The 20,348-nt window shown below is 50.4% G+C and overlaps 1 protein-coding gene across 1 annotated transcript in view; it reads right to left on the bottom strand.

The window, feature by feature from the left end:
* Positions 1-7,701: 7,701 nt before the first annotated feature.
* TRIM71 (tripartite motif containing 71) overlaps positions 7,702-20,348 on the bottom strand; it is a 67,060-nt gene continuing 54,413 nt past the window's right edge. Inside the window, exons 3-4 of the mRNA XM_023260791.2 lie at positions 15,707-15,841; positions 7,702-12,569 (exon numbers count right to left, since the gene is read on the bottom strand). Coding sequence (XP_023116559.2) covers positions 11,118-12,569; positions 15,707-15,841 — 1,587 coding nt within the window. The 3' untranslated portion in view covers positions 7,702-11,117. The remainder of the gene's footprint in view (positions 12,570-15,706; positions 15,842-20,348) is intronic.

Here is a 20,348-nt window from a genome sequence, read left to right as displayed (position 1 = left end):
TGCGGCCAGACAAGGAATCCCAGGAGCAGGGGGACCTAGGCTTGCGTGCCCGTGTTCCCTTGGGGTCTGTCTCTCTCCCCTCAGCACCCCAAACACACTGAACAAGGGACAGGAGGCAGTCACGACAATGAGCGATGAAGCTGAAAGAAATGTCCCTAAATGACCAGTAATCAAAAATAAAATTTGAATCAATCCTTCCAGAGGGTTTTTCTTTTCCCTCTGAATAATATTTATAATCTCATATATGAGATTATAAAATATCGTTGCCCTACAAAGAGGCAGTTAAAGGGTCTGGGGACAAAAATGTGTGGGGGGAAAGTATTACAGAGATGTGTTGGCAGTTAATAATAAATGTTTTCATTAAATTTTGTTTTGTTTTGTTTTTTAAATGCTTATTTTTGAGAGAGAGAGAGAGAGCAAGAGAGAGAGAACACACACGCAGGGCAGGGGCAGAGAGAGAGGGAGACAGGCTCTGAACCGGGCTCTGCACTGACAGCACAGGGCCTGACGTGGGACTTGAACTCACGAACAGTGAGATCATGACCTGAGCCGAAGTCAGACGCTCAACCAATTGAGCCACCCAGGCGCCCCTCCCTTTAATTTTGTGATAACTGTGGTATTCGTCCACATTTTAAAAGTTATAATTAGTTGTGACTCCTTTTCCCTTTCTCCATATTCACTTTTACATCCATTGTACTCATAATTTTGGATCCTTGAAAGTTGTACCGGGTTCGGCCTCCGCAAGTTTGTCACTAGTGGCCACTACAGGAGTAAGAAAGGGAATGTATAGTTTCAGAGGTAGTGGGACAAAACAGAATAGTTTTCAAAATCTTTAATCAAGCCGAAAGAAGTATGAAAGGAAGGAAAGGCCCAGGAGGACCGAGGAGCTAGAACAGTAACAAAGCACATAGTAAGGAAGCTTGAAACTCACTCAGCCAGCCTACTTCTAGGAATCACTTTCAGTTCAACTGAAAGATTCTGACTTCGTAAAACACGACAACAGAAGACAGACGACAGGAACAATGACAGAACTTTGCTTTTCTAGAAAGAATAGTGGTACAAAGTGGGGGTGAATGGCTTCAAGAGATTTCCTTTCCACGAGAGACCTAAGCACTTACCCCCCTCACCCCTCCTTCACACCCTTTTCCTCGGACACGTTAAAAAGTTTGGTTTTTGCTTCCCTGTGACAACTCTTTCTCCCTGAACGTATAGTGCTACGCTTTTGCTTGCTTAGAAAGGGATTTGATGTCTCCTAGACGACAGTGCCACGTACTAGCATTTAATACACCCAACAAATGCAACTGTTTTTCGTGCACATTTCTGTGAGTTTTGAGAAAAACTAGCAAAAAATCCAACCTGCAGCCCGCCGAGGCGCTCAATGCTCCCCGGACAAAAATTTGTAACAAATACCTAGCCCTGTTTTGTGCTTTTCTTCAATTACGTAAAAGGTACACTGTCCAGTCGTCCTGGAATTTGCTCTTTTCACTCAATAGTATGATTTTCAGATGCATCGACACGGCTCCCAGTCACCCATTGTGACTTCCATTGAGTAAACAGACGAAATGTACTCTTGTCTCCCACCATTGACAAGACACTTGGGGTGACCTCCTCCGAGCAACAGGGTCACCCTGTATGTCCCGATGTGCTAGAATCTCTCCACAGCGGATTCCTGAAGGTGAGACTGCTGGACCTAAGTGTACCCCCCGATCTCCAGCTTTAGAAGATACAAATTCCGCTGGGAAGGGGCTATACTCCCACCAGCTGTGGGCAGCTCCGATTTCTAACCAACACTTGCTCTAAATGGACTTACGTTTTTATCAAGTTGAAGGGCATAAAATGGTACCTTATTGCTGCTCGAGCCGGTATCTCCCGGACTCCTGGTAGAGTTGAGCGCTGTAAATTATTTAGCCACATCCTCTATCGGCTTGTAAAAAGGAGGTTATGTTGGGGCACCCGGCTGGCTCAGTTGAAGAGTATGCGACTCTGGATCTTGGGGTCTCGTGAGTTTGAGCCCCATGCTGGGTGTAGAGAATGCTTCAATAAAACTTCAAAAAATGGTAAAAAATAAAAACCAGGCTACGTTCCCTTATTGATTCGTAGTTCTTTACGCTGGGTACCAGTTCTTTGGTTTGTCACACCCTCCCCCTGAGGCTCTTCTTGTTCTCTCACTTTTTGAGATTGTTCACTGGGCAGGTTTCTTAAACATTTAAAAAAATGACTGTACAGACTTTGGTCGTAAGTACCGGCTGGTTGGCTGGGTGTGCTACCCTGGGTCGGCCTCACTCCCGGATTCTGGCCGCCTTTCGGCACAGTATTGCCTGTGGCCGCGGGAGAGGGGCCAGGGTCCTGCAATGAAATAACTAGTCAGCAGGTGGCACCGCGTCTGTGACTGCAGCCCACAGCCTGCGGGGCAGAAGTACCCACACAGGACCGTCAACACAAGGAGGCCAGGAAAGGCGATCCGAACTTTTCATTTAACGGAGGTTTTTAACGTAGTCACACGTATTGACTTCTCTACTGGTTACCTGTGCCTTTTCATGTGAAGATTCACGGATCATAAAAGTCACCTACTTTGTTAGAAAACCATCATGATTATCTAATTCCGGACCGTTTCCATCACCCCCAAAAGAAACCCCAGGAGGATGTTGATGATGTAGGAAGGCTGTGTACGCGGGGGATATAGGAAGTCTCTGTACCTTGGGCTCATTTAAAAAATGTTTTACGTGGGCATCTGGCTGGCTCATTCAGTAGAGCATGCGACTCTTGATCTCGGGATCGTGGGTTCGAGCCCCACGTTGGGTGTAGAGATTACTTAAAAATAAAAGCTTTAAGGGGCGGCTGGGTGGCTCAGCCCATCTGTGTCTGACGGGCTCACGTCGTCATCTTGCGGTTCATCGTCCGAGCTCGCTTTCCGGCGTGGAGGCCACTTCGGATCCTGTCCACTCCCCTGTCCCTCCCCCACTCTGGCTCTCTCAAAAATAAATAAAACCTTAAAAAAAAAGACACAAGGTTAAAAATCTTTTTTAATAAGTGTCTTACAAAAACAAACCCACAGCAGTCACTGCCAATCCCCCCCAAACTCCCAGCAACTGGAAACCTGCTTTGTCTCTGTGAGGTGCCTACTTCGGCTGTTTCGTGTAGGGGAAATCCTGTCCGGCTGGCTTCTATCACATCTCCAAGGCTCACCCACAAAATAACGTGAACCAGTACCTCATTCTTGTCTACGGCTGAATTAGAGTCCGCTGTAAGAATACACATTTTGTGGACGCAGTCATTGAGACACAGCTGGCTTGTTTCCACTTTCTGGCTACCGTGAACAGCGTGACGATGAACACGCACGTCCTGGGTTTTGTGTGGACGGGTCTTATCTCGGACATACACCCACGAGGGGTCCTGCTCAACACCCAGAACCGCCAGATGTGTCCCAAAGTGTTTGTAGCACTTTACCATCTCATCGGCAACGAATGCGGGTTCCAGTGACCTCCTAACTGGCTGCCAACATTCCAGAAGGGCAGCCTCAGTGGCCAGCTGCCTGCAAAGGAGCATAGTCACCCTCAGGTTTGGGTCCCTCCAGCTCACCTCACTCAGTGGAAGAGACTGAAGGCCGGGGGGGGGGGGGTGCTAAAGGGAAGGTGATTTGTTCTAGTGCTTTCCTTCTCGGCACTCCCCGCAGAAATGGGTCCTGCCTCGTTTTATCAGCAACTTTTCCCGGATCCTCCAGAGGATTAAGGAGATTCCTTTCCTTTAAAAAAAAAAAAAGTGCACCATCCAACTTTTTACATTTGAAGAGCGTCCCCCATTGTGTTCGGCTCGAGGTAAAAGGATAGAAGTGAGGGACCTGGAGAAGGAAATGGAGAAGAGGGGCAGGGACTCAGGCTCCACGACATTCTGTTTCCACCTGGAGTCTTCAGGAAAGCTGCTACTCGGGAGGTGTCAGTTTTGAAGATGGGATCACTGGGGCAAAACCCCCCACTCTTTTATATCTTTAAATGTTTATTTTTGAGACAGAGCAAGAGTGAGTGGGGGAAGGGCAGAGGTCAGGGTAGGGGGAACCGAGGGGCTGAAGTTGGCTCTGAGCCGACAGCAGAGCGTGACGCGGAGCTTGACTCACGAACCGTGATACCGTGACCAGAGCTGAAGTCGGACACTCAACCGACTGAGCCACCGGCAAAAAAACCTTCCAATGGCCACTGCTAACGTGAGGTCAAGTGAAGGGAAGAGCAGAGGTTCCCTACGGCAGGCACTCGAACAGGGGAAGACCCAGCCACGGCGGGAAAGGGACACAGGACAGGAGGAACCCCGAGGAACGCGGCGGATCACAGCGCACTGCTCAACTCCATCCAAAGGCCAAAGCTAGGCTGTTTGAGGAGAGACACTGAGCAGGTGAGTCAAGTTGGGGAGCACTCAGTTCCAAGGGAGCCGTAAACACACTGAGCTCAAGAAGTCTCTGGCCACCCGGGGTCTCTGGCCCTCTGCCGATGACGGGCCACTCGAGTGAGCTGCTCACTTTTTTCTCAGGGTGAAGCTCAGCCCCCAGAGTTGGTTCCCATCATCCCAGGCAGAGGAGGCCGCCCCCTCCCTCAGGGCAGTGGCACGTGTGGGGACAAGGGGAACTGTGGTCACTGGGAAAAAACCCTTGTCCCTCTATAGGGATGTCTGCTCCTCAGCTCTTGAGAAGGCAGACCTGGGGCTCCCAGACCCCAAATCCCCCAGAACGCAGAAGTCCAGCTGTGAAAACATCTGGGCTACCTCACATTCCCTTTAAAAAAAAAAAAAAAAAGCTAGGATCCACCCTTTGGAAAACCCTGCGTGGACCCAATCTGGCCAGACTGCAACTCTGGGCCCCCCTCCTCACGGGTTTCCTTTCTGTGGAGCACCACACCCCCACACCCCCTTATTTATTTATTCTGGATGCAAAGATCACACAGACACAGATTTCCATGGAAAAACCCTCTTGTTTATTTGATTCAACAAAAATAAAATAAGCTGCATAGGAACAATTTTAAAGTCCAAAGAGACACCAACTTTGTTTTAAGGCTGTAGTAGCTGATACAGCATCTCCTTGCTACCTTCTCCAGCCTCCTCTGTGGACCACAGCGATACATTCAGAAGCCTTGTCAGCTAACACACGAGTTTTCGAACACCTTCCCGTCGGCTCTCCGCCTGCTCATTGCCTGTCATGCCTGCAGCCTGCAGGATAGCATCTAAGATTTAAAAGTAAAAATTCAGAGGGTGGAAAAACCCACCCCAAGCAAAAACCCACTTTAAAGGTTTGGGGGGAAACCTTGGCTTCCCCACGCTTCACTTAATTGACGGGTTCCGCGGCACCCCTGCCACGCCCGTTCAAGAAAGTGTCAAAAGGCAGCACCCCAGACAGGCTTGCAGGATGGTTTCTGGTGGGGAATACTCCTTTCATCAGGTCTGCCTTGGACAAATTAAAAGAAAAAAAAAGAAAAATCAAAAGGTTTAACTTAGTCATTCTAACATCTGGCAACACGCCCATATTAATAATCTCTCCAATTCCGCATTCAACCTTTTTCACAAAAAAAAAAAAAAAAAAACAAAAACAAAACAAAACAAAACAAAAAAAAAGTCACGTGTTCTACACTGAATTATTTTGCTGACTGGGCATGACAGCTAATGGACAGTATTAAGCAAGATTCATTAAAAAAAAAAAAAATACTACCCTCCCACCCACCCAATTATAACTAACATGCTAGTTTAAAAGCAACGTCCCGTACCCACCGCCCACCCTCTCACCTGCATTGATTTTAAGGGAAAAGAATGGGGGGCCGGGGGGAGGAAAGAAACCTTACCACCCTAGAAACAAGAACATCCCAGCAACGTGAAAAATCTTCCTCTGAAGAAAACCAACTACAGACTTCTAGACACATAAAGGACTAAGACAGAGCTGGTTATTTAAAGAAAGTAAACGCTTTGCTACACACGTTAACATTCAGTCAGTGTGCTCCGAGACAGAGCCTTAAGGAAAATACTACCTGAGCTTGGGAGTTAATACAATCATTAAAAGGAGGTCTAAGACCGTGTGGATACACAAAACTTTTAGAACCATTACTGGTTAAGTGATGATGGAAAACATCCCACCAGGCTGGCTTGTGAACCCGTAAGATCGGTTTTAAAAATAGACATCACTGAGGTATTTCTTCACCATGACATTTTTAAACCCAATTCGTAGCAATTACAGTGGTCTTAGGACCCTCTCTTCCAACCGAAACAAAAATGGACTAGGGGAAGGAGAGAGGTGGAGACACAACACAGCATATCATGGTAATGTGCTTCGACTTCATCAAGTATTTAATAAACAAAAAAAAGAACAAAGGAAAGAACAACCCGTCAACATGTTACCTTTGGTAGGAAAACAAAACACTTAAACACAAAACAAAAGAGCAACACACACTTCACCCAGTCACTGTTCAGTAAAGCAGTGGCCGCCGCAAGGTCCTGGTGATGAACATCCCGCTGGGTCCGGAAAAGGTACACGTACAATCGTGAAGGCTAAAGGATTCCTGTTCCCTTCGAACATTTGAGGTTTGCAACTAGATCCTTAGAATTGCTCCTAAAAGGGTACATTTGCAGACATTCAAACTATAGATAAAATATTTTTCTCTTGAAGAGAGAAAGAGACCTAAAGGTCTTCATTTGCAGTTAGGTCCTCACACAGGTCAGGCGGACCAGTAGTTTCATAATACTGAGCGACCAGGTAATGGCGCGCGTACTTTCTACTGGGGTGGAAAGGCCAGATCGTAAGTAATACTTGGGATTGAGGACTACGCTGGCCTGAGTACGGGAATATCTGGTCTCAAAGTTTCTTTTTCAAGGTCAATCAAACGTTTCTCCTGGGAGAAATCAGTTCTGGATTTAGAAAAACGTTTTCTTCCAGAGGTAGCTTCCCACCGCCTCCCCCTCCCCCCACCCTCCCAGGGACTAATACTATGCCTTTCAGAGACCCGTCAGATGCTAACATGAGGTAGATGACTTTCGCCACAAGTGAGGTAGAAACTAAACACGAGCAAATGGTGTGGTGTGGAAGGGGATGGGCGTCCCGTGCCGTTGGCCTGCAGGAAGCCAGAGAGAGCTCGAGTTCCCGGAGGGCCTGGCTGTAGGGCATCCTCACACGGAGTACAAGCGTTTGACTTTTATACAGCCCCAGACTGTGGGAAAATCAAGGAGAGTGACGTTTTCAATAAATACCCTAAGTACTTTTTGGCACCACTGGATTTTTGTTTTGAAACAGAAAAACAAGCGTAGAACTTTGGCGTATCTTTCGCTATCTACCAGAACACAACAATTGTAGAATCTTCCAAAAGGGAAGACGACACATACACAAACAGTATTCTGCTGCTTCAAGCCTCAAAAGACTTCCCTCCTGAAATCATTAAGCTTTGGCTTAACTAGAACGAAACCGAACGAGCCAATCTCAAGCCATTCTCTTAGAACTCCAACAAAGTGCCTCAAACCTGGCGACTCTTTTGGCCCAACACACAATTTAGATTGTTTATGGGACCCTTGTAGGTGTTTCCCCAAATAAGTTAGACTTAAGGGCATCCGTCAATCAAGGAGCTCGCGTGCACTTGGGGACCACCCGGGACCACGGGTTCCGGCGAAATCACCTGCCACCTGCCGGCCACACTAGAGCACAGGTTTCCCAGACAGCACTGCTTCTCGTGACCAAGTTTACAGAGAAAAGACTTTTTAGACTTTTTTTTTTTTTTTTTTTTTTTAAAGACTAACACTTCTGAAATGTCAACTCTGTCAACCAAAAGTGGTTTTTATCTACGGTTTATTTAGCCATCTCGATACCCAAACTTACATACCCATATCCAATTGGGATCTTGTCCAAGCATAAACCGACCTTGCGCCCCATGCCACCCTGCCACCTGACCAGATCAGACAAACATGGGGATTATTGTCTGAACAGCACATTTACTCATTAGAAACAGTTTATACTCCTTCCTCCTTCGCAGCACCCACGACCTTATCTTTTCACCATGTTCAAGTTCAAGACTCCTCTCCTCGACCCAATTCCTACCTACCCTAGCATCACCTCGTAAACGGGCAGGAGATACCCAGTTAAAAACCCTTATTTTGAACGGCCTCACTCACACCAGAGTTCCAAATGTTGGCTCTTCTCCTCGCTCTTTGATTTGGAGCATTCCACCTTGTACAACAAACACACTCCAAAGTGCTTCGCACCGATCCCTGTGGGTCAGGAGTCAATCATGGGCAGCCACAGATGGCCAGTGTTTTAGAAACAAAAGCTTCCCAAGTGTGACCATGCTTCTCAAATGGCAGCGACGCCCAGTTTTGGGTGCAGGAAGGTAAGGAGGTGTCCCGCCCCCGAGGGCAAGAGGCAGCACCTCGTACCTCCACACTGATTCCGGAGGGGGGACCTACTAGCTTTGAGCCTGCAAACTGGTCAGTCTATTAACTAAGACCCGATCATTTCGGTCCCGTGTGGAAACCCTGGCTTTACAACCACCAAATCCACAGAGAAATGCTAACTCAGCAGTTTCCCGTTACCGCCACTCACCAAGAGAAGTTCTCACTCGGGTCCCGCGAGCCCCCCACTTACGGGGGCCCCGGGAAGGGCAGATCAGAACACAGATGGGAGACTCAAAGGTAGTGACTACCTGAAGTAACTCGTCCCAGGTTTCCGAAAACATTTCTAAGAATTTCCAAGACCCATTTCTCCAAAATAAAGTTTCGTAAGCATTTAAAACCAGTTGTCTTTGGTGTTTAAAGGGTGGTTTTGTTGGGTGGTTGGGGGGAGAGGGCGAAGGGAGGAAGGTCAGCACCAAGTTATTCCAAAATAAAAAACAACAAAAATGTTTAATTATACAAACCCTTTACCAAAGGACTTAGAACCTAGGGGCGAATAAGAGGCAACTGAATAGGAACTAGGGAAGGACTCAATACCAAATGCTTCAGTAAAAGGCGGTTTTCCAAAACAGGATTTCCTGACGCCTCCTCCCCCTGAAACACAGCAGCCGGGAGGCAGCAGTTGGAAGCTACTTTCCAATTTTTGGATCCTTTATTGCATGCGGTTCTCCTTTATGAGTTTTTCCCCACATTGGTCATTCAGAAACCCTGCTCTAACGCGACGGGGAAGACCTAGGGTCCCCTGAAAGCGGCACATGTCCAGGAGACCATTGATTGGCTCGCTACGCTGCCCCCGGCACCCTTTCCTCCTCCGGGAGGAAGAAAACACATTTCTGCACGTGTTAGCTCTTCCTGTCCGTTTAAAACTACGCCCATACTGCAAGGGCAATTTTCTCGTACATACGGGGACAGACGCTGACCCGACAGTCCTTCTGTTTCGACAAGAGGTGTCCCCGTGAGCCCATCGTCAGAGACCACCTCTTCCTCCCGAGGTGCGCCACTCTGGAATTTGGTTCCTACTCAGTATGTGGGGGAGTGCAGGGACCCACGTGGGTCCTCACAAGCAGAACGTCAGCTATACCTACTTCCCACCTGAAAGACAGATAATGCCCAGACGCACAAGGCTCCGTACCCGAGTCCGGCTTACAACAATCCAACCCTGTAAAGTGACGGACGCCATCCCACAGTTCTGCAGCGGGAGCCTGGCTTAAGTGTTCATTCTTTGGTACCGAGAGAGGTTTCACAAAAGGCATTGCATCCTACGTGTTGGGTTGGGGCAATTTGGTTTACAAATCCTTTACATTCAAAGGCCTTTGGGGGAAAAAAAAAAATCCACGTGAACCACGAGGTCCTACTGCGTGGCTCGGAAGCAGACCGCTCTGCAAAAGCGACCCGGGCAGAGGGTGCGGGGGTGAGCTGTTCCCGTCTGACTTTCAAACATTCTATTTCCCTGAACTTCCAAAGCAGGAAAAAAATTGTGCTTTTAAAGTAAAAGGTCGTTTCTTTGCCTACTCTTCTTAGGAAAAGAAACACCTCGCATTAACAGAACGACATTCAAGCCGGGGTCGGGGACTGACCTCCACCCTCCCTCAGAGTGCCGGGGTAGCCTGTTTCTTTCTCATGCTCTAGGTGGACTACCTCGGCACTCGCCTGCCCGCCCGCACACAAGTCAGCCGGTCAGGCAGGCCGGATACCCTCTTTTCTGAGAACGAGGCTGATTTTCCTCTTCCTTCCACTGAACTTTATAACCAACAGCAAACTAAGAGTACTTAACTTTTGAGAATACTTTTAATCCAAAATCCTAAGCTACATCTAGTTTTTAGAAACCAAAGCGTGAGAAGAAAAGTTTCTTCGGGTGGTGGTATATCACCCACAGCTTTACCACTCTGGCGTAAGATGACTCGGACCCACAAACACGCAGGTGTACCCAACGTCCCTTAAAGGAAACAAGGATCACATATCCTAAAATACGAATACAACAGTCTGCTTTTCTTGGCTAGCAAGCCACAGACACAGCCACATTTTCTAGGAATAAGAAAAGATGCTGAACAGGATGATAAACACACTGAGGTATAAAAGGAGAACACAGAAAAGTTCTCTGTTGCAGCATTTAAAAAAAAAAACACACAAAAAAAAAAAATCAAAAAAAGTTTCCCCAAAAGGTCAAGATCACACAACACAATCTAATCCCCAAAACACAGTATTCTCCAGAACACAAATACTCTATAATTAAGTATTTTTAAATCTTATTTTTCCACATTTTATAGTTTTTCATTTTTTTTTTTTACTTAGTTTTTTCATGTTTCCTTGGCTCAATCTACAGAATACACCCCCACCACACACATCCAGTGCCCCCCACCCAGCCACAGAGACGCCAGGCTTGTGCATATCACGCCCCACGGAGGGTCAGAGGGAAGCGTGAACTCCACTGAGTGAGGGTGGGGAGGAGGGCAGAGGGCCTGCTGGGGAAGGAAATGCAAAGATTCATGAGGTAGATAGAAATTATCACGTCACAGGCTCAATCCCTGCAGAAAAGAGAAGTACATTCATCTGTAAAAAAAATAAAGATGAGGTAGGACTTAAGCAATGTTGTACTCTTCTTGTTCTCTTTCAACAAAAGAAAAAAAGAAATTTCCCTGAGACTGTTTCTTCTTTGAAATTCCAACGGAGACAGAGGGAGACGCGCACACCCCAACGCAGAAGCCCAGAGAGCGGGATTAGAAGATGAGGATCCGATTGTTGCCAAAGTCCACCACCACGATCATCCCGTCGGGGGTGACGGCGATGCCGGAGGGGCGGTCCATCTGCCCGAAGCCGCTGCCCTGGGCGCCAAACTTGCACAGGAAGCTGCCGTTGGACTCGAACATCTGCACCCGGTGGTTCCTGGAGTCGGCCACGATGATGCGCCCCTCCTGGTCCACGGCCACACCCTGCGGGCGCAGGAACTGCCCGTTGCCCGTGCCCTCGGAGCCCAGGAAGCGCGCGGACTGGCAGTCGGGGTGGATGACCAGGAGCCGGTGGTTGTTGAAGTCGGTCACCACCAAGTGGCCCTCGTGGTTGAAGGCCACGCCCCGGGGGGAGTCAAAGTGCTTCCAGAGAGCCCCCTCGAAGCCGTACTTATTCAGGAAGACGCCGTCGGGCCCGAACAGCTGGATCCGGTGGTTCCGGGTGTCTGAGACCAGGATCTTGCCCTCCGCGTTCACCGCCACGTCCCAGGGGTAGTTGAACTGCCCGTTCTTGGTCCCCTTCTCGCCGAACTTGAGCAGGAACTGGCCCTCGAACGTGAAGACCTGAATGCGATGATTGTCCTTGTCGGCCACCACGATCCTGCGGGAGGCGTCGCAGGCCACGCCGGCCGGCCGGTCGAACTGCCCGGGCCGGGAGCCCAGGGTGCCGAACTTGTGGTGGAAGGCCCCGCACGGCTTGAACACCTGGATGCGGTTGTTGCTGCGGTCGGCCACGACGATGTAGCCCTCCTTGTCCACGCTCACGCCCCAGGGGCGGCACAGCTTGCCGTCGCCGTCGCCCTCGCTGCCGAAGCTCAGGCCCGGGAGCCCGATGCCCACGTAGCTGCGGCCCGACTTGACCACCACCTTGAAGGGGCTGTTCTCGATGTGCTGGTTGCACATGGTGACCGACACGAGGTGCTCGCCCTCCAGCTGCGGCCGGTAGCTCACCACGTACGTCCCGTTCTGCTGGTCGCTCACCTCGGCACCGAACAGGTTGCCGTCGGGGCCCAGGACCACGGCCGACATCAGGTCGCCCCCCGAGAGGCGAGGCTCCCCGTCGTGGTCGTAGCCGACGACGGTGAAGGAGGCCACCTTGCCCTGGAGCGCCCTCTTGAGGCCGTCGCCAGTGGCCTTGGTGAGGGGCGCGAAGGCCCCGCTGCTGACGAAGCCGAAGGACTTGATGGCCAGGTACAGGGCCTGGTCCGGGGGCGTGAACATGACCCGGTCGTCCTCCTGGGGCTGCAGGAAGCCGCGCACGGTCTTCAGCTCCTGCACCTGGGCCAGCATGCGGTCCCGGGCCAGCAGGACGTCCAGCGCCCGCCCCTCCTCCAGGACCTGCTGCACGGCGCTGATGGTGCTCTCCAGCTTGTTGAGGCTCTGCCGCAGCTTCTCCACCTGCAGGTACAGGGACTTGGCTTTCACCTGGCGGATCTTCTCCACCTGCAGGGACAGAGCACGGAGGCTTTGAGGCAGGCAAGGGAGCGAGACGCACGGCCCGGCACCGGTCACTCAGACCCACACCTCGTGCGGGCGCACGAGGACGGCTGGCCTGTGCTCTTCAGAAACGGCCAAACTCCCAGGACAGAGGGAGGCCGAGGAACTGTCCCAGATCACAAGAGAGGACTGAAAACGGGACTACGGCTTGCAGTGCAGGATCCTGGACCGGGGGGGGCACTGCTCTTAAAAACGGTGCTGGGGCGGGGGGGGGGGGGGGGGCGCACCCGGGTGGCTTAGTCCGTTAAACATCCAACTCTCGATTCTGGCTCAGGCCATGATCTCAAGGGTCGTGGGACCAAGCTAGGGCTTGAGGGATCAGGCTAGGCATGGAGCCTGCTCGAGATCCTCGCTCCCTTCCCCTGTCCCGCCCGGCTCCCTCCACCCCTCCTCCACCGGTGTGCTCCCTCTCTCAAACAAAAACAAAAAGACCCCACAGAACAGTGCTGGTGCACACGGAGCAGGGACCGAGGGATCAGATACTAGCATGGTTCCAAGGTTGAACTTCCTGATTTTGAGTAACTGTGATGATGTAAGAGAATGCCCTTGCTCAGAGGAAATAAACACAGAAGTGTTTGAGGGTAAAGAGGCATCCTGTCCACAACATGCCAACTGGCTCTCGCTTGAATCACGTACAGAGTGCACACGTAGAATGGCGAGAATGGGTCAAAATGTAAAATGATCAGTAAATCTGGGAAAAGGACATATGGAGTTCTCTCATTATTCCTGTAATAATAAAATCAAAAGCAAAAGCAAAGAAGAGCCACAAAACAAATGCTTACGGAGCACCTGCTTTGTGCCAGGCACTGGGGGTGCATAATGACCAATAGAGAGTAAGGTCTTTGTCCTCAGCAGCAGGACCTCCCAGTGGACACAAGGCCAGTCTTGCACTCCCGAAGGGCTGAATTTTCAGTGCAGCCACAGAACCTGCAATCTCTTCAAAGATTTCTCCCTCTCTCTACGGCCCCCGCCCCTGAGAGGAAGAAGGACTGTATGTGGAGGGAGTGAAGGCATTTGTTGAGAACCTAATTCAAGATTACAACCTGTACCCCCTTGCCCGGCCACACATCCCATCTCCATGGTTTTCTGCCTCCACAGAGAGGCCCCACACCCCAAATTTGGAGAGAAGTCTTTGGAAACCACTGGCCTGTATTTCCAAAGGAGCCCTTTAAATCCAAATTGCTGTGATCTACAAACCTGAAATCAGACCTGCCCCAAATAATCCCTGCTTCTGAGGGTCTCAAGCCACTCTACTTGGGAGCGTGGGGTTCACTCTGACCAATGAAAGAGAGCCACTTCTCCATGTTTCTGCATCAGATCAGTAAAAGTCCTCCAATTTAAAGTGATTTCCCCTGTGATGGGAATAAAGGTGCCACCCAGCTGACTCGTGCCATTTTGCAGACAGAATCACGACTTCTGAGAGCTCTGCTGATGACAATACCACAGAAAGACTATTTCAGAATAAGGGTCTCCTGCTGGGGGGGGGCCTGGATTTCAGTCCGATCTTCCCTTGGTGGGGGCAATGATGTGATTTTTGACCCATTCATGATTTTCCATCTGTCGGCTCCGGGAGCAGGACACGTGTGGGGACAGATCAAAGAGCAGCTTTCTCCTTTGTTTTTGCACTGGGCCAAACCTCTGGCCTTTGGTTTGGATCTCTCAACGAGGTGGCTGCAGCTAATCCCACAAGGTAGCCGAATCCCCTGGAAATGTGTAAGCCACAGACATGAAAAAACATCTAGATACACAAAACCGGGTCACCTGGCACTCAAATCCCTTCAGTAATGCGTGATGCAAGAAAATTAGATGTTGTACAACAAAGACGTATCCGAGCAGAGACAGGCAGGAAAGCTTTGCTGGGAGGGGAGGAAAGGCAGTAATTAGTAAAAGAGAGTGGAACTGCCACAAAATCTGGAAGGCGAGGCATAATAATAAAAAGCAAAGACAAATGGGACTTAGGTACCTGTGTTCCGAACGAGTGAGCTTGTTTCAGAGGTTATCGGAGAATGAGTTTTTAGAAATGAGGTAGAAACAAAGTATATTGTGAAAAGAGACTGACTCTTCTTCCAAATTTGCTTCTCCAAGACTAAAAACTTGCTTTCCAAGCCCCCTGAAAGAGAACTGCCTTTAGGGAGAGGGCAGGAGTCGGCCTCACAGGAGGGAGGGTACCTAAGGTGAGATGCGCAGAGAAACTCCTTCGCACAAAGGCCTTTTCATCAGCAAATCCTGAAGAGCAAGTTTGTGGCAGAGTTCCCCAGAGAGCTCTCAGGTTGCACAAAGCGGGCCCCTTTCAGTTATAATTAACAGTCGTGGGTGGCATGACCTGGCAGACCATGGGGGCACGTGAGTGTCTCAAAACCATGTCAGGCCCACAAAGGTGCCTCCATAAAATATGTGCTGAATAAAATCTTGAGACTTCTTCCACCCAACGATTCTTCACTTCTCATCAAAAGGCAACTGAGTCCCATTTCCTGAGAAGCCAGCAGAGGCAGAAAGCAATTGGCTGTGAGCTAACTAAATGGAAAACGCCATGCACAACTCCAACGCAGCCTTCCAGAACATTTTAGGGCATAGTGACTGGTGAGGATCACTTTCAGAAACTGAGATCCCATCTCTACCTTCACGTAGTTTGGATGATTAAAACGAGCACGCACACACCTAAGTGCACCCTTTTTACTCAGCAACGTGTATGGTCTCATTCATGTATTAAGAGACCGTGCTTACAGCTGAACTGGCTTGAAGTTCAGACCCATTCACAGGCAACAGATTCTCTCCTCTTCCGAGGGCAGAGGGAAGATCAGAGAGGACAATGTTGGCATGAAGACTTGGGGTCAGTTAGTACAACTAGGCAGGACCCCCAAATTAAGGATGCTTCCCACCTGCTTGCTTTCGTAACATTCTCGACCGTGCCCCCTTCTCTCGGTCTCCTTTTGAGGATACCCAACCACCTCCGTGGAGAACCTCCCGGCTTCCAGCTGGGGTCTGGAAGCGAGCAGACGCTCAAATCCTCATGGGTTCTCTGCAGCTCACTGAAAACCCACCGGCCGCGGAGGCCGGGGCAGGGGTGCACGAGCTCCCCTTACCTTCCACAGCAGCTCACACTCCCGTTCCTCCAGGGCCTTCTTGTGCCGTGCAGTCACGGCTTTGACCTCCGACTGTACCACCTTGGCCTTCATCTCCACCTGTTCCGCCACCGTCTGGGCCTGCTCGATGCTCAGCTGGAAAACCAAGAACAAGCTCACGGCGTTAGGGGGACCTCCGCTGCTCCGTGCAAGTCACAGACCCGAAAAGCTCACAGCCTGGGCCTCGGGACCACTCGGCCCGCTTCCCTAGAAAGAAAGCAGGCACGCAGGGAGAGAGTGCACCTGTCCGACATGGAACCGAGGAGGTGCGGGGAAGCGCCGGCTTTCCTCGTATGGGAAACGGCACCTACACAGCGAACATCAGGACCGTTAAGAGCTACTCTGACACCGGGAGCCCAGGGTAGCGGGGCCCCGGCCGAAAACCGGGAAGGAGGATCGGACGTGAAATGTGCCACTCCCCACAGACTTTCTGGCCTTACTGGCCACCAGGGAAGACCCCGCAGGCCGGCACAGCCCTCAGGTGGAGGTGTGGGGGAGCTGCAGGCCTCCCGTTGCTGTCAAAGCATTAGCAGCTCAGCCCGTTCCAGCCAGCACCAGCCCCAAGTGACCCAGGGGACTGTCTGCTCTGCCAGAGAAACCGTGCGCGCCCTGTGGCCAAGTCAGCTCGCCAGAACATCTCCGCACCACCGTGTGCCCCACCCTGTACCAGCAGACCTAGTAAGGCAGCCAGTTTAATCAGACGTATTATTGTTCATAAAAAATTAATCAAGACAGAAGGCCCAGTGTTTTCATTAATATTACATGATGTGTCTTGAAAAGCCACAAGGATTTCTTTGAGATACTGAGGTATGAAATCAGGGATTCCAAACCGCTGACGGTGCTCAACAGGTCTTAGGGTGGGTGTCCCAAATCAGGAGGGGCCTAGAGGAGCACCAAGGGTTTGGAGCCTGGTCTGGGCTCAGGAACCGACCACGGGCACACCCTGGACCAAGGGGTTCCTGCACGTAGAGGATACAACTGAGGCAGTCTTGGGCAAAGCAGGCTGGAGTCATCCTAGGAGTCGGGTACCCCAGTTTCAGACCCCAGCTCCACATTCCAGTAGTTGCAAGGCCTCGGACAAGGGCCCAGCCTTCTGCAGCCTGGGCGAAGGGGAGGGAAAGGCAGGATAATCCACAGAGGGAGCTCAGCACAGCCCCTGGCCGAGTAGGACATCATGTTTACCTTATCAACAGCACTCAGCAGATCAACACCTGCAGCGGAACCTCAAGCATGCTTCCCCTTCATCCCATGGACCTCCCAGCTTATAGGCACAGTCCTGCACCTAGGCCCACGCACACTTCCTGCCCAATTTTGTTTTTAAATTGTGGTAATGGACGTAGGCCATAAAATGCAGTGGTATTTAGCATCTTCCGAGTTATGTAAGCATCACAGCCACCTAGCCCCGCACACTTCCACACCCACTAGGCAGTCCTCCACCTCCCTTCTCCCCACGGCGCCCATACTCTGCTGTCTCCACACCGCTGTCTCTTCTGGATGGTTCACATAAATGGAACCCGATAACACATATGAGCACCCTTATTTGTAGGACTATGCTTCCCTTTAAACAGTCGCTTACAACAGGGAATCCCCCCCCCCGTTAATGCTCTCAGTCTAGGTGACGCGCCAATGGCATGAAAGTCACACTCACATCGCAACTGCCTCCAAAGCACCCTTGCTTGACGTGGCTGACTGCTCATGGCATCCTCTGCCCCGATCCCTGTGAGGCCTAACAATCCAGTGAGCTGATCAGAGGTGGCACTCGGGCAGATCTGGAATGCTCAGAGACTATCCATGGCTTGGAATGCAGTCTCTTCCAAATTCAGCCTACATTTTACAACTCGGCTCAGATGCCACTTCCTTCCTGAAACTGGCAGTGAACGACCCCTTCCCGTGTTTCTGTTCCACCTTTCCTACCTAAGTGTCACTGCGTTGCATATCAAACGAAATGCGGGGCTAGTTACACAGTCCAGGATATGTTTTACCCGTGCTAATGTCTACGGCCATGGCCATTATTTTAACAAAGCACTAGGTAAGTATATCGGGTTCAATACTGTCTCCCCCAGGGGCACCTGGGCGCTCTGTTGGTTAAGCATCCAACTTCGGCTCAGGTCATGATCTCGTGGTTTGTGAGTTCAAGCCTGAGGTCAGGCTCTCTGCTGTCAGTGTGAAGTCCACCTTTGATCCTCTACCCCACCCCCTGTGCCCCACCCCTGCTTGCATGCTCTCTCTCGCTCTCAAAAATAAATCACTATTAGGGGCACCTGGGCAGCTCAGTTGGTTAAGGGTCCGACTTAGGCTCAGGTCATGACGTCGCAGTTTGTGAGTTCGAGCCCCATGTCCGGCTCTGTGCTGACAGCTCAGAGCCTGGAGCCTGCTTCGCATTCTGTGTCTCCCTTTCTCTCTGCCCCTCCCCTGCTCGCTCGCTCTCTCCCTCTCTCTCTCTTTCTCTCCCTCCCTCCCTCTCTTTCGGGGAGCCTGGGTGGCTGAGTTGGTTAAGCCTGACTTCAGCTCAGGTCATGAATTTCATGGCTCCTGAGTTCGAGGCTCTGTGCTGACAGCTCAGAGCCTGGAGCCTGCTTCAGATTCCGTGTCTCCCCCTCTCTCTGTCCCTCTCCTGCTCACACTCTATGTCTGTCTCTCAATAATAAGTAAATGTGAAAGATCAAAAAAGGTTTAAAAAATATAAATCAATATTTAAAAAAATATATTGCGTCCCCCAATTTCAGGCTGACGAGTTACGATGTGGTCATGTTGGACTAGAGGGAATCCCAAATCCAGTGCGGGATCATCACATAAGGCCACGTGAAGACACAGACACGCAGAGAAAGACCACATGACAACAGGGACAGGAATTAGGAGCCGTGCAGGTACAAGCCAAGGAAAACTAAGCAGTGCTGGTGACTACCAGAAGCTTGGAGAAGGCAAGGAGTGGTTCTTCCCTAAAGCCTTAGAGCACAGCCACGCTGACACCTTGATTTCGGACTCCTAGCCCCCAGAATCGTGCACGAATAAATTCCTATTTTAAGTCACCAGTTTACAGTAATTGCTTATAGCAGCCCTAGGAAACAGCAGCCAACAAACTGAAGCAGATGGAAATATCCAAATTACCGAACGATCAAAATTTAGACCGATCAATCACTGAATGCATACATACAGGTATCCTAAATGCGCGAGGTCGATTTCAAAGGTCTCAGGCGGTCAGGATGGATTCAGAAAATGGGAAACCTCACCAGACTCTTTTTAAACGGAGATGATTTAGTGTAGAGAATCTGGTTGAACAGGAAGCGGAGAACTGTCAGGGCAAAGGGCATATGGAGGCCGAGAGGCAGACCGTAACTGTTAAGCGGCCACCACCCCTGGGCCAGGAGGACACAGAGAAGAGATGCGGTTACAAGCAGGGACCAGGGGCCATGCCCAGCTCATTCTGGGAGTGGCAAAAGCTGGAAACTGGAACTAACCTCTGCTGCCAGGGCGAAGAAATGCTGCTACGAGCAGGAAGGCAAATGGAAGAAGGAAGTCCCTTTTCCCGACTTCCGGACACGACGTTTGCAGGGCCGCAGCCCAGCACCACACGGCACAAGTGTGAAGGGGTCAGATTCCGTGCAGAGTATATATACCTTAGTAACCCACACACCCTGTTTTCAGATGCGTTACCTGGTGTCCCAGTCAATACATGACCGAGGCGACCGAGGCAACCAAGCCTTTGCCCATAGATTTCTTAGCTTCCTCAACGGAAAGCAGAGGTGGCAAACTGCTATTTATACCAACGCCGTATCATATACCGACTGATTCTCCATAAAAACCACAGGAAATGGAAGTAACGGGCTTACGTTCCCGCAGGACAACAACCTCCTGCAGGACAGAGCGAGGACCACCCTCTTTGGCTACGAGTGTCTATTCACCCCTCTCCCTACTGTCTCCTAGCCGGGCCTGCTCCCTGCCAGGTCCCTAGCAGGCCCTCGGGTCTCGATTTCCCTTCTATGACAAGGACGGTTTCTTCTATTTTTCAATCAGGTAGAAGGGGTACAAAGCTCTTACTGTAACTTGAGCGATCCCCAAGTGCGCAAGGATAGGCTCATTCCCTGGGTTGAGAGTCATAAAAGCCCTACGTGCAGAGACAAAATATAGCGTCCTTTTCCTAATCGTATAAAGTCCGGTCAAGCACTGCATTCCAAGATGTGCAGACCAGGACCTGCTGAACTAGTTTCCATTATCGAAACAGGGTATTTGAAGGAAACAAGGGGCAGGGGGGAGGGGGAAAATGACAGTGGGTAAAAGGGCTGGGGAAATTTCAAAAACAGAAACATTCAGTTTACAATAAAGAAGGGAAAACAAAAAATTACCCAACAAGCATGCAGCTAGAGGAGGTTATTTTTTTCTTTTTTTTAAATTTATTTTTGAAAGAAAGAGAACAGCGCGTGCACAAGCAGGGGAGGGGCAGAGAGAGGGAGACAGAGGATCTGAAGCAGGCTCTGAGCAGACAGCAGAGAGCCTGACGTGGGGCTCAAACTCACCAACCATGAGATCATGACCTGACCTGAAGTCGCACGCTCAACCAGCCGAGCCACCCAGGCACCCCAGAAAAATGTTATCCTTTTTAATT

Source organism: Felis catus, chromosome C2, assembly GCF_018350175.1.
Source record: "Felis catus isolate Fca126 chromosome C2, F.catus_Fca126_mat1.0, whole genome shotgun sequence".
In the NCBI taxonomy this organism is placed as follows: domain Eukaryota; kingdom Metazoa; phylum Chordata; class Mammalia; order Carnivora; family Felidae; genus Felis; species Felis catus.
The sequence above is the reverse complement of the archived record's forward strand: the minus strand, read 5'-3'. Positions and strand labels throughout refer to the sequence as shown.